Here is a 12,563-nt window from a genome sequence, read left to right on the forward strand (position 1 = left end):
AGATTATTAATTATCTTATTAAGCATGATTACAAGTACCAATTCCCTTTAAACATGCATAAAAGGCGTGATCAAGCAATATAATAAATAATAAAGCAACATAATAAATAATCAATATCATGATAATAATAATAATCATAATCATAAATTATAAAAATCATAATCATAATCAAGTTCATGTTCATGTTAATATTAAAGCATAATAAAAATAGCAAGATCCTAGGCATGATACTAACAAGATTAATAGCAAAGCCTAGCATGTCACTAAGCAATAAAAATCAAATCTTTAGCCCTAACATGATACTAACATGAATAAATATTAGGAAGAACATAGGAAGCATCGTAACAATCATATTTAATATTAAAATTACCCTAGACATGATACTAGGAATATCATAATAACAATGTAAACATGATTTCTACATCATAACATCAATTAAAACCATTAAAGCACTTACTTTGATGCTTCGTATCTCTTTCTAAGAACAAAATACACACGTTAGTAACTTCAAGGAAAATAATAAACAAACAATTAAATTAAATAATTGAAAGAGAGATTTGGGACCAAACCCTCAGAAATTAAACCTTTCACGTCTAGGGCGAAGGCAACTTCGAATACAGCTAGGTGTATCTAAGTCTTGCGAATACGGAATTTTGTATTTGAGAAAAGGCTAGTTTAGAAAAGAGAGAGAGAGAGAATAATCAAGAAAATCTTGATGAGAATTGGTGAATGAAAACAGAGTTTTTACAACGTTATTTATAAGTCATCCAAAAAGATAAAATTAACAAAACAGAGCATTGGCGCAACTGAAACAGATCTAGCGCCAACATTAGGCTATTGGCGCCAAGCGCCAACACTAGCGCCAGGCGCCAATGCTGGCGCCAGGCGCTACAGCTGGCGTTTGGCGCTGATTTCAGAAATTCACACGTTTTTGTTTTTATCATATCTTTTGATCCGAAAGTCCAAATAAGGCATATAATATGTCGTTGGAAATCTCTTAAAGTCTACTTTCCAACCCAATTATAATCAGATTAAAATATTTTGTATATAAAAAGATATGGCCAAAATAGTGGAAGGGTGTCAGTTTTGGATAAAGTTTCATGTCTCATTCATATCTTTTTCGTTATAACTCGGATTTAATATTATAATATATATCATTGGAAAGATAATTTCAAGATCTATCCAACCATATAAATTTTGGATAAATATTATGAGGTACTAAAATAAAATCTGAATATATTCCATTTCGTACAAAACAAGGATTCTTAAAAGGAGTAGTTTTATTCAATTTCAAACTCTTTAAAACATAATTATCAATCCTAACTCCATTAGGATTTAAAAGAACCTTCTAGAGTATTCTAAAAGACTATAATCAATCCTAATAGCTTTAGGAATAATAATTAATAATAGGCCCTCCTCTGATCATTGGGCCGCATAAAAAAACCAAATCGGGCCCAGTTTAGTATTTTGGCCATAACTTCCTCGATATTCATCGAAATTGGGCTTATAATATATCGTTGGAAAGATCTTTTCAAACCCCATCCAACTACACCATTATTGGATCCTTATCATGGACCAACCAAACTGGATTGACTATTTTCTTAAAATAAGTTTTCAAAAACAGAGAGAAGAGAAAAGAATTAAAACTATCCGCAACACTAGACTTTCCACACTTTCACTTCATTCGATTATGATTCGACGTGAAAGGTACTCATCACTGGGTTTGGTTTTGGGGAGACACAAATGGGTGTCTAGACATAGCCACCACTAGATTACTACCCCCCTCTCCCCATCACCAAAATTAATTCTGAATTCAACCAAACCAACATTAATTCAAAATCAGGTGAAAAATAATTATGAAAGATCCAAATTCAACAAAATGAATGAATTAATTCAATAAACATGCATAATTACATACAACATTTCGTGGTGGTAGTTTGTGGGTTGTAGACTTGTAGTGATGTTGGTGGAAAAGTGGGAGGGGAGGTAATAAGGTGGTAGTGAAGGAGGTGGCCATGGAGGAAGGGTGAAGGAGGTGGCTCATGGAGAGAGAGAAGTGGGTGGGGTTTTTTTTTTTTTTTTATGAATGTAAATTAAAAATTACACCAATTAGAAAATGACACGTAGGCAAGGCAACCTATTATATCGGCTTGGTGACCTGTTGGGTTGATTATGGGAGGATGGGTATAAAGGTTGGATCATTTTGGAATTATTCAAAGGTTGGTTTATTTTGGGAGAATGAGGCTAAGGTTGGATTATTTAAAGTAATCTATACTAATATATTAAATTGTGTTTCTAATAACGTCAATGTGCCACGTATTCCCTTTTGTATTCCGTCATGTCATCTTTCTAACATTTCAAGACGCCACAATATTAGTCCATACGCCACATAAAAACCAAAATTACTCAAGAAACCAATATTACTCCATATAAAAACATATGGATAAGGAGACTCGAACCCTCAACCTCTTATAACTAAATTGGTTATTTAACCATCTAAGACAAATATCAACTATGTTATTCAAATGTAAAGAAAACTATATATGTGCAAACCATAATATTCAATAGAAAAAAAATTTAAAAAAAACTCAATTTTGGTTTAATAATGACAATTTCAATTTTGAAAAATCTTTTTTGAAATTTACCTATTGCACGTCTACAACAGTAGCAACCTGGGGCAACGCCCGAGCTACTCACTAGTTTTTCCTTAAAAAAAACCTTTTAAAAGCACCATTTTATGAATAAAAAACCTGTTAAAATTTTTTTGGTTAAAAAAAAAATCTCACTTTTTTTTTTTTTTTTGCGAGAGAAAACCTATTTTCTTAATTACCCTCTAATTAACTTAATGAGACTCTAATTTTCCTCTCATTTCTTCTAATTAATCTTACTAAATAATTAGATTTAGTTTATATAATATCTTCGTTAAATGTTATATGCATTTTTGACATATTTTATATCTTACAAATAATACCCCAAACTTGCACATAACATTTAACGGAGGTAGTATATAAAAAACCATCACCTCCTCCCCTTACGAAAACCCCCTCTCCTACTGGACTCGCTGCCCTATCCCCCCACCTCCAGCGACCTCCTTCACCGTCGAACGATCCTCCCTTCTCCCTTATCTCCACCGACGACAACCACCTCCTTGATTTTGAAAACTCTAGAAAATCAATTTGGGGACTTTTTTAATTTTGTGCATCTTGCTTGCAATTAATGTTTGTTTTGGCTTTGATTATGTATGTATGTAATGCTAGGGTTATTTAGAAGCAAATTGCAATTAATTTGAATTTGATTTGAGCATGTTTGAGTAAATAAGAGCCAAAAAATCGAAGGGAGGTTGTGGTTGCCAACAGGGATAAGGGGGAAAAGGAGGGGCAACCGTCGGTGAAGGTTGATTGTCGGAGGTAGAGGAATCTAGGCAGCTGGTCCGGTGGGGGAACGGGTTGCTGCCAGAGGAGGGGGGAAGAGAGTGGTTGGTCTGTGGTGGATTTTTCATATATAAATTAAATCTAGTTATTAAGTAATTGGGTAGGTTGTAGATTAATTAGAAGAAATGGGAGAAAATTAGAGTCTAATTAGTTAATTAGAAAAAATTAAGGAAACGGGTTTCCTTTCGAAAAAAAAAATGAACGCGGCGGTTTTTTTAACCAAAAAGCTTTTAAAAAAAAATTCGCAAAAAGGTGTTTTTAAAAGATTTTTATGACAAATTTTCCTAATAAAATAAATATAACTATGGGGCAAATAATTGAGGACAAAAGCCGTAACAAATTTATTGTAAACCAAAAGAAGCACCAAACACAAAGAAAAATGGAACTTCTAATAAGTTTCCAATTTCCTCAACTTATCGATTGGTCTTGTATGGACCCGGTCTACAATAAATTATTGTAGACCCAAAATTTAGCACTTTCATATAATATAATCACATTCTAGATGATATATTCACTTTTTTAGATGATATAATTATCTTTTTGTGAGTCATATTTTGATCTCATATTAAACCATTTAATGAGATTATATAATTATCTTTAGGATGATAAAATTTAAAAATCATCTTTTGAATGATGTAATTTACTATTTGATACTTTTTATAATGATAAATTCACTTTTTGAGTGATATATTTACATAATAGTTTCAAGATGACATAATCACTTTCGTAATAATATAATCACATTTCGTATGATATAATCACATTCGTATGGTACACTAGAAGGTTGGGTCTACAATAAGTTATTGTAAACCGGGTCCATTCTAGTCTTAATACAACTCTAAACAAGGCAGAACAAATTATTACGAAAACAATTAGCTAATCGGTGATGTTGCACAGCTTAAATACAGAAATTCACGAATCACAAATGCTATAAATTCAATCTAGCCAGAGGCCAAGTATATTCACAAATTATACGCCTGCTTAGTTTATTTTGCAATAGATGAACAACAATCGACGGCCTTTGCAAAGTAGAATATATGCTCCCTTCATCCCCCCGTGGTTTATAATAAAACAGGAACCACATGGGCAAAGCGCCATTCTTTAACCAACCCCCCCCCCCCCCCCCCCCCCCCCCCCCCCCCCCCCCCACAAACAACCAAAAAAAGTAACCAAGAATAGATCTCTTTTTTCTTTCTTTAACCAAATCTCCCCTAATCAAAAGGCTAGAAATATACAATTTTACAAATAATATCAGATCCGACCATGGCTTCGATGAAGAGATCTGGGCAGAAGGAGTGAGCAGCCATGCCAAAATAAATGAGATTACCTAATTACAATTGCAACTGCCCTGGACCCATTCTTGATGGATTGGTAGGCTGGTTTGTGTCAGACGTAGATGATTGCTCCCTGTTTTCTTCAGGTCTCTGTGTCTCCTACATATATCAATATTCAAGAGCAACATGATTGTAAATGTAAGAATACATGGGAGGTTTAAAAGGCATAAGTTCCTCGGTGGCTTTCTTTTCAAAATAAATAGAAAGATAGCCAGAATGAATACCAGTAAATTTTAAGAAAATAGATCTTCAATGGTAAAAAGAAGGTCCGAACCACAGATAACAGGTTCAAGAATGTTACATTGCATACCAGACATAACACACTTTACCTGGCTCGCTCACAACTAGTCAAACACTTGATGAAACAAATGTTTGCCTAAAAACATAATCCTGCAGCTAGAATTTGTATTTCTAATGAATAACACAAACACATAGTGCACTCAGTAAACAGATTGTTGTGCCACGCAGCATTGAGAACTTAGCAACATGCATGCCAATAGTCTGTCCCTTTTAAAGGTATTAAATTAATTTCAGGGAAAATTTGCAAATTACAACCATTTAAAATTTGTACTTTGCAAATTGTAGCCAGTTAAAAAAAAATTGCAAATTGGAGCCCAAAAGTTCTTATAAATTGTAAATTGTGGCCCATATCAACTTTTTCATCCGTTTACATGTCGAAAAATATTCGATTAAGGTCTTAGGGGCCATTTCAGTATTTAAGGATCCGAAATAAACTCAAAATTAGCAAAAAAATAACATAAGTGCCTTGTTTTTAAAGCAAAATATAGTTGCCCACAAATCAATACATTTTTGTTACGCAAAACGAGGCACTTACGTTATTTTTTTGCTCATTCCGAGTTCAAATCGTACCCCTAGAAACTAGAATGGCCCCTAAAACCTAAACCAAATATTTTTCGACACGTAAACCGATGAAAAAGTTGATACATGCTGCAATTTACAATTTATAAGAAATTTTAGACTGCAATTTGCAATTTTTTTTTTTAAGTGCAATTTGCAAAACACAAACTTTTAATGGCTGCAATTTACATATTTTCCTAATTTAAGTTATATAAGTAAATTGGTTAAAGAAATCTCTACAAAAAGTGTGCCTTGCATACATGATGCACAAGTCCACCTTCTGCCTTAGCTGCAAAGACCTTTGCACTTTCGAGCACCCACGCATCCTAAAACTGATCAAACTTAAGCCTGGAGCTTCTTCTTCGTTTTCTTTTTACTAAAAAAAAAAAAAAAGAGAGCTATTGAGTCATTATTTTGGTGTGAGACTTAGCCCCGCCTTTAATCAATTTTGCAACCTCGATAAATTTTTCTATGCCCTTATATATACATATATATATAAGGCACCATGATCAGTTGAACCTTAATCATTTTTTTGACCAAGAAGTTCAATTTAGGTTGAGTTTGATTAAATAAGACCCAAAATCCCAAATCCCAAATACAGCTCAAATTAGGGTTAGGGTTTGAAGATTAGATCACTTTTGCTAGGCCTAATAAGATAACACTTACTCCCTCTATACCACATAATATACCATTCTATGAATCTATGTTATTTGGATTCTTCATTTTACCTTGACTACCCTTGTTAGATTCACTACCTAACATGGGTGGTGGGCTAACATTTCATTTTAAGCTAAAACCCAGGAAAATATTTCAAAAAAGTGATACCCTTAGACACGTACCCACCTCTGACATGAACACCTCCAAGTAAAATAGCTATTAATGTCCCACTGTTTATTAATGTTTCCCTTTCCTATTGTTGGACCAAGAAGGCTCTTGTGAGAATACCTCCTTTATGTGAGAACACATTCTTTTGTTCTAAGTTTTTACTCACATGTTCTAAAAATAGGTAATTGTAAAAATAATTTCAGTTTAGCAAATATAATTTTAGTTTAAACAAAATAATTTACTTTCACCAATAAGAATTTTAGTTCATACAAATAATTCAAATTCAACAAAAATAATTTCAATTCAGTTAAAATAATTTCAGTTTAACAAAAATAAGGTAAAGTGAACAGCTAATTATGTAAATTTGATTTTTGAGCTCACAACAAATTTTCAAATTTTAGGTAAAAAAAAAATGCTGTGCACATTATGTTTAAAATTTATGATTTTTTTTTTTTTTTTTTTTTTTTTTTTTTTTTTTTTTGCAAATTAGTACAAAAAATATGCACATAATATACTTCCTCCATTTTTTTAATATTTGCAACACTTCCCTAAAGTGGAAATGTCACAATACTTCCAACACACTATGATATGAAAATTATTTTGAGGAAAAGTTGTACTATTCCCCTTATTTAATGTACATGGCCCACTTAGTCCAAAAAAAAAATGTACATGACCCACTAAATTATATTTCTAACAACCTCTCACCCCATTTTAAAGTATATTAAACCATGTAAACCCCACTTTTCTTTAAATACCATGAAAAGTGTGTTGCAACTATTAAAAAACGGAGAAAGTATACAACTACTCCTCACAAACTCTATATCCTATACACCAAAGGTAAATGTCCCATGTCCAAACAACAAAATTGATGTTAAGTATAACTAGGTCCAAAATGTTCTATAAGAACAAAATATAAAGCTAACACTTAAGGAGCAGCTCATTTTCTACCTTTGTCAAATTGGCTGAAGCCTTTTTAACCCGTGCTTGTGATTTAGCTTGTGCGCGATGCTCCTGCTGCATTTTCTGAAACTGCTGCAGTCTTGAAGCAAAATTGATTCCATTGCTCATAGTCTCCACATCTTGTACGATACCATCTTGGTTACAGTCTGGTCCCCTATCCATGTGATTTGCAACCTTTGAGTGTGAGGCTTCTGGAAATGAATTCCGATGTTGCTCACTGCTAAAGGAGTATGGGGGAACAGTTTTCAATCGAGTACGCAATATTTTGAAGGCTGCACTTTGCTGCACAAAAAAGATTGTTATATTTGAATTCAAGACATCAAGGAATCCCTGAAACAAAACTATAAGGCATTAAAGCCCCATTTTTGAAATTTCACATTAACGTAGTTTCTATATACGGCTATACCCAAAGGTCAATGAATTGGTCAAAGACAACATTAGTAATATGTCTTCTGTGATAAACAGGTTGGACTACACAGCATAGTATAAAGTAAAGTGTATTTCATAATGTAGAAGTCATAACAAGTCTATTAACTTGTAATTCCAAAAAAGCTATTAAACAAAACAAGAGTTTCACACACATCCATAATAAGTCATGAGCCAATATTTTACTTAGCACTGTTGCACATGTTAACACTATTGATATATATTTAGAACCATCCTTGGAGCTGTTGCATATATGTATACTAATAAAATTACAAGCAGCATTCAAAAACATTTCACCCATTGTAACATATTTAAATTTCACCACCAACTAATAAGATCCCGTGAAAAGATTCTAAAATGAGGAGAAGAATGCAAGTGCACCTTTTTTCTAATTTGATAAAATTGAACATACATATATTACTTTTTGAGGAATTTATATTTGATGACAAAAAAGAAAAAGAAACATAGAACATTTTTTCCAAAAAAAATATTCACGTAAAATTTAGTTTTACAAAAGTTGATATCTTTTGAATACAAACAAACCCTCTTTTATAATAGGAAAATACATAAATAGAATTCATGTTGTACACATATTGTAAGATCCTCATTATGATATACGAAGTAAAAAGTATTAGATAATACTATCTATTAACAATAAAGTATAAATATGCTGTTTTGTCTTTAACAATGAGAAGTTACCTGGGGAAGTAGCATAAGCAGGCCATAAAGGGCTTTCAACAACCATGTATACCTTCCAGGCTCCAGAAGCTGCACCAACCAAAACACCAAAGCATTGTTATTCATCACAATTTTTTTAGATAATGACATAAGCATACAAACTTATTTTTTGGAGACTGGTTGATGACACAATAGCTTTGAGCTGGCATCTCCTTGCAAGCCAACTCCCTCCTCTTGTTTTCCCTTCTCTCTCCATATTCAAAACGCTGATCTTCTATGTTCATCTAAGGGCTACCACCAACTTCATTGCTGATGATGGTAAGCTCCTCTATTTTTGCATTGAACCAGTGTTTAATTCATGTTTACAATATAACTTTATCTTTTTTTATTTGAAAGTTGTTCTTCCAAATAATTGGACGAGTTCTACACATAAATTGGGTTTTATCTCAACACTTGTGAGTTTAGGGATATGTTAATGAAGAATGAGTGGTCACACAGAAGATGTCAGTTCTACATCTACACTCAATTGCATCAGATTTATTACAGATTTCAATAATTTCAAAACTACAACAAATTGGAAGACCCCCTCGTGAAAGGGTGTATCAAACAACGATATAAAAGAGGGTAGACACAAATTTCAGATCTCATCCACAATGATGATGATTTTTTAAAATTAAAATTTTATTTTATCCAAATTGATTTGTAATTTTTTTAGTTTCGAATATCAATATATATTTCGTATCACTTTATAATTTATACACTACCTCAGTTTCAAATTAATTGCAATGGCTTAATTTTATTTTACTCACACTTTATGTCATATCGTTGCAAATAATTTGAAACAAAGGTAGTATATATTATTAACATGTTCGTACTGAGGACACTCAATTCCTTTCTAGGAGGTTGGGGGCTGGATCTGCATTTAAAGCAAAGTGACCATGAAGCAAATAACAATTAACACTCCAATATCTTATAAACCCCAACTACCTAGCTCATCAATGCAAGTTCAATTATAATGTGAATCTCAATTTGCAAAGGCAGACTGCATAAAGATATATACCTGCAATCTCAGATAAGCAAATGTTGGAGTCTCAAGTAACCGAATCAATTTGTCAAGCTGGACCAAAAATTTAATGTTGATATCCTCTTCAACCAGAGACTGTATAACAGTGCTGGCATGCTGGTATGTCTATTAAAAACAATAACATGATTTTTTAGCAAAAAGACAATGATTTCACAATCGTGGACTGTTATGACAAACAATTACCTGAGCTAATAAGCACAAACTAATGATTGCCATTGGAGAATGGCACCAAGAAGCATATAAAGCATGAAACAAGTCTTTCCCAGCACTGTTGACAAGAGAATGCTTCAGTAGCTCCCGCAGTTCCGATAACTCAGCAGATGTGAGTAAAATTAAGTTTAATGCCTGAAGGTGAGAACATCTCAATTAAAACGTACATATACACTGTAGAAAGCAAATATTAAATTAAGATCAACCAAGATTTAGACCGTAGTACAATTTATACACATGATATAATCAGCTGATTCAGCTCTATCTTTTTCAGTTGACTAGTGAACTTAGATACAAATATTCTGAACTAAGTCAATAAAAATAACTCACAAATAGATACTTAATGAATTAAAATCACACAAAATTCTCCATCAGTCCCTGAATAAAAGATTCATTTCTTTTAAAGACATAATATTAAGGTAGGGCAATGGGTTATCGTTGAAGAAAGTTGAATAAAAAAAGGAAGTGAAAATAGTTTATTGTTCTTAGGAAAAGAGAGAGAGAGAGAGAGAGAGAGAACATAGGAGGGTTAGAGAAATTTTTGTTGGTCAACTGTGAAAAAAAGGGAATGGGTAATGGAGCCCACCCAAATGGGAAATGAGGCTTTTGTTTAGGAAGAATTTTGGGATAAATGGGGCTTTAATTTTGGGGCAAATGGAGTATCAGATATTATCTAGAATCTACTTTGCTTATAGCATTAGTGACTAGCCCTAAACCAGAACAGTCTTTCCCTTCTAATTCTTCTCTCTGCCTTACTCAATAAATGTGCACATAACTAGATTGTCATGAAATCATGCAAACCAGTTTTTGAAAGAATGTCAAGGTGGCATAGGGTGGCCAGTGGGCAAGGACCAAGTAGATTAGCTCTAAATGATTTCTAGCAAAAATTCTTCAAGCCAAATTGATATTAAGTGATGTTATGCTGATGAGAGAGTTCACATAATAATGCAATTTAGTCCATGTGGATATACTTATGTGACTGATTTAATTCAGCATGTTACTGAATATTAAAATAAATAAATCCATAATGAGTATAAGAAAAGAATAATAATTCATTATTACTTTAACAGTCAGTAAACACAGTAAGTAGCATTTGCCAACGAAGGAAAATCAAAGAAATTGATGAGACACAAGCTTTAATGATGTAAAATTAATCAGGATCAGTTTTAGTCTAAGGAGACAGTAGTATGAAAATTCCATGGCATGCAGCTAATGTTAAATGGCATAGTTGAATGTCATAAATTTGTTATGCATATAAAGAACAGAATGCCTTGTAGGTTAACAGTTTCACAATCCAACTCATTGACATAAAGATACATATACAAGTAAAGCATGGAATATTCCAAATACAACAGGGGAAAAAAAAGGATTTTACAAAAATGAACAAATGCAATATAGCTGGATGGTGACAAACAAGACTAAAATAGATGCATTCCATTACCTGAACCATGATAGAAGCAAAATCAAGATCAGGTTCCTTCTGAAGGATAATGGAAAGCTCACGATATACTGTCTGAGCACCAAGGAGTACACAGAGACGCCGAATTATCAATGCACCCCGTCTGAGTATAAAAGAAAATCATACAAGTCATTCGAAGTTAGACAGAAGGATGTAGCATAATTGGCAAATTTAATTTGGGCACAAAAAAATTAGCAAACACGGAGTAGAAAATTTACTTTTCTAATAGAGAATTGTCGTTCTGAAAGTTATGAAGCAAATGAACCAGAAGATTGCGAAAGTGCTCTGTGTCTTTGGCTATGCATGCATGCACCTCAAGCACCAAGAGCACTACCTAAGAAACATGCAGATGCAAAGACTTCTGTCATCCAAAAAGATGTAAAAAAAAAAAACTTTAAAACTCTCTAAATAAACCTGTTAACAATATTGCTACTTCATTGTCTCTAATGTATGCAGCCTTACCCTATGAAGATATACTGTTTCATATCAACTATTAATAATAATAAATGAATAAATTAAAAAAAAAAAAAAAAGTATTAGCTGCCAGCTACTTCTTAATGAATTACGGGTACGAATAAGTGAATAACTTTATACAAGTACCATAACTCTGAATATTAAACATCAAGCATAAAACAAAAAATTGCAAATAGTAATTGGTAGATAAATACTAGTAAAGCATCATTGCATTGGTCAACTCAGCCAAACTTTATAACAAGCTGCAGAAAGTGCAAAATTAAATTAGTTCAAAGACATATTAAGCGAACCGATGAAGTAGAAACAAGTTATTCAGCTCTAAGACACGTGTTAAAGAGCACTAACTGAATCTAGGTCAACTTATATCAATAATCATAATGCGTCATCGTAACTGCCCAAGTCACAATGCTCTTAGGTCTATACACATTTCAATCACCTACTAAGCTGACAAATCACAAACCAGAGTGTCATCATGCATATTTTCTCACCAACAACAATTCTATACAGCCAAGCAAATGAAAATTTTACACATCTAAGAAAATCCATCTACATCCAACCAAAGGACCATGTTAGATTTGAAAACTTCTATCTACACATATAGTCTCTTCATCAGTACAAGGCTACAAGCAAAACATATTTGCATACGTGTAATTCACTTCTGCATTACATGTGCACTTGTTACCGACAAACAACTAAGCCTCGTCAAAACTCCATAGGAATCAATCACCTTTCAGCCTTTCCATACCATATTACATAATTTCCTAATACACCTCCTTTCACCACCCCCACCCCCCTCCCAAAAATTAAAAAAAAAAAAAAAAAAA

At 32.9% G+C, this 12,563-nt stretch overlaps 1 protein-coding gene across 3 annotated transcripts in view; it reads right to left on the reverse strand.

Annotated features, from left to right (window-relative positions):
* Window positions 1-4,574: 4,574 nt before the first annotated feature.
* LOC145557213 (protein VAC14 homolog) overlaps window positions 4,575-12,563 on the reverse strand; it is a 29,601-nt gene continuing 21,612 nt past the window's right edge. For 2 of the 3 annotated variants that reach the window (XM_081618506.1, XM_081618504.1), the window contains 7 exons: window positions 11,484-11,599; window positions 11,248-11,368; window positions 9,780-9,941; window positions 9,573-9,701; window positions 8,534-8,602; window positions 7,397-7,690; window positions 4,575-4,864 (listed from right to left, as the gene is read on the reverse strand). In XM_081618506.1, coding sequence (XP_081474632.1) covers window positions 4,763-4,864; window positions 7,397-7,690; window positions 8,534-8,602; window positions 9,573-9,701; window positions 9,780-9,941; window positions 11,248-11,368; window positions 11,484-11,599 — 993 coding nt within the window. In that variant the 3' untranslated portion in view covers window positions 4,575-4,762. The remainder of the gene's footprint in view (window positions 4,865-7,396; window positions 7,691-8,533; window positions 8,603-9,572; window positions 9,702-9,779; window positions 9,942-11,247; window positions 11,369-11,483; window positions 11,600-12,563) is intronic. The other variant, XM_081618505.1, reaches the window with a different exon arrangement.

This window comes from Chenopodium album, chromosome 1 (genome assembly GCF_948465745.1).
Source record: "Chenopodium album chromosome 1, dcCheAlbu1.1, whole genome shotgun sequence".
In the NCBI taxonomy this organism is placed as follows: domain Eukaryota; kingdom Viridiplantae; phylum Streptophyta; class Magnoliopsida; order Caryophyllales; family Amaranthaceae; genus Chenopodium; species Chenopodium album.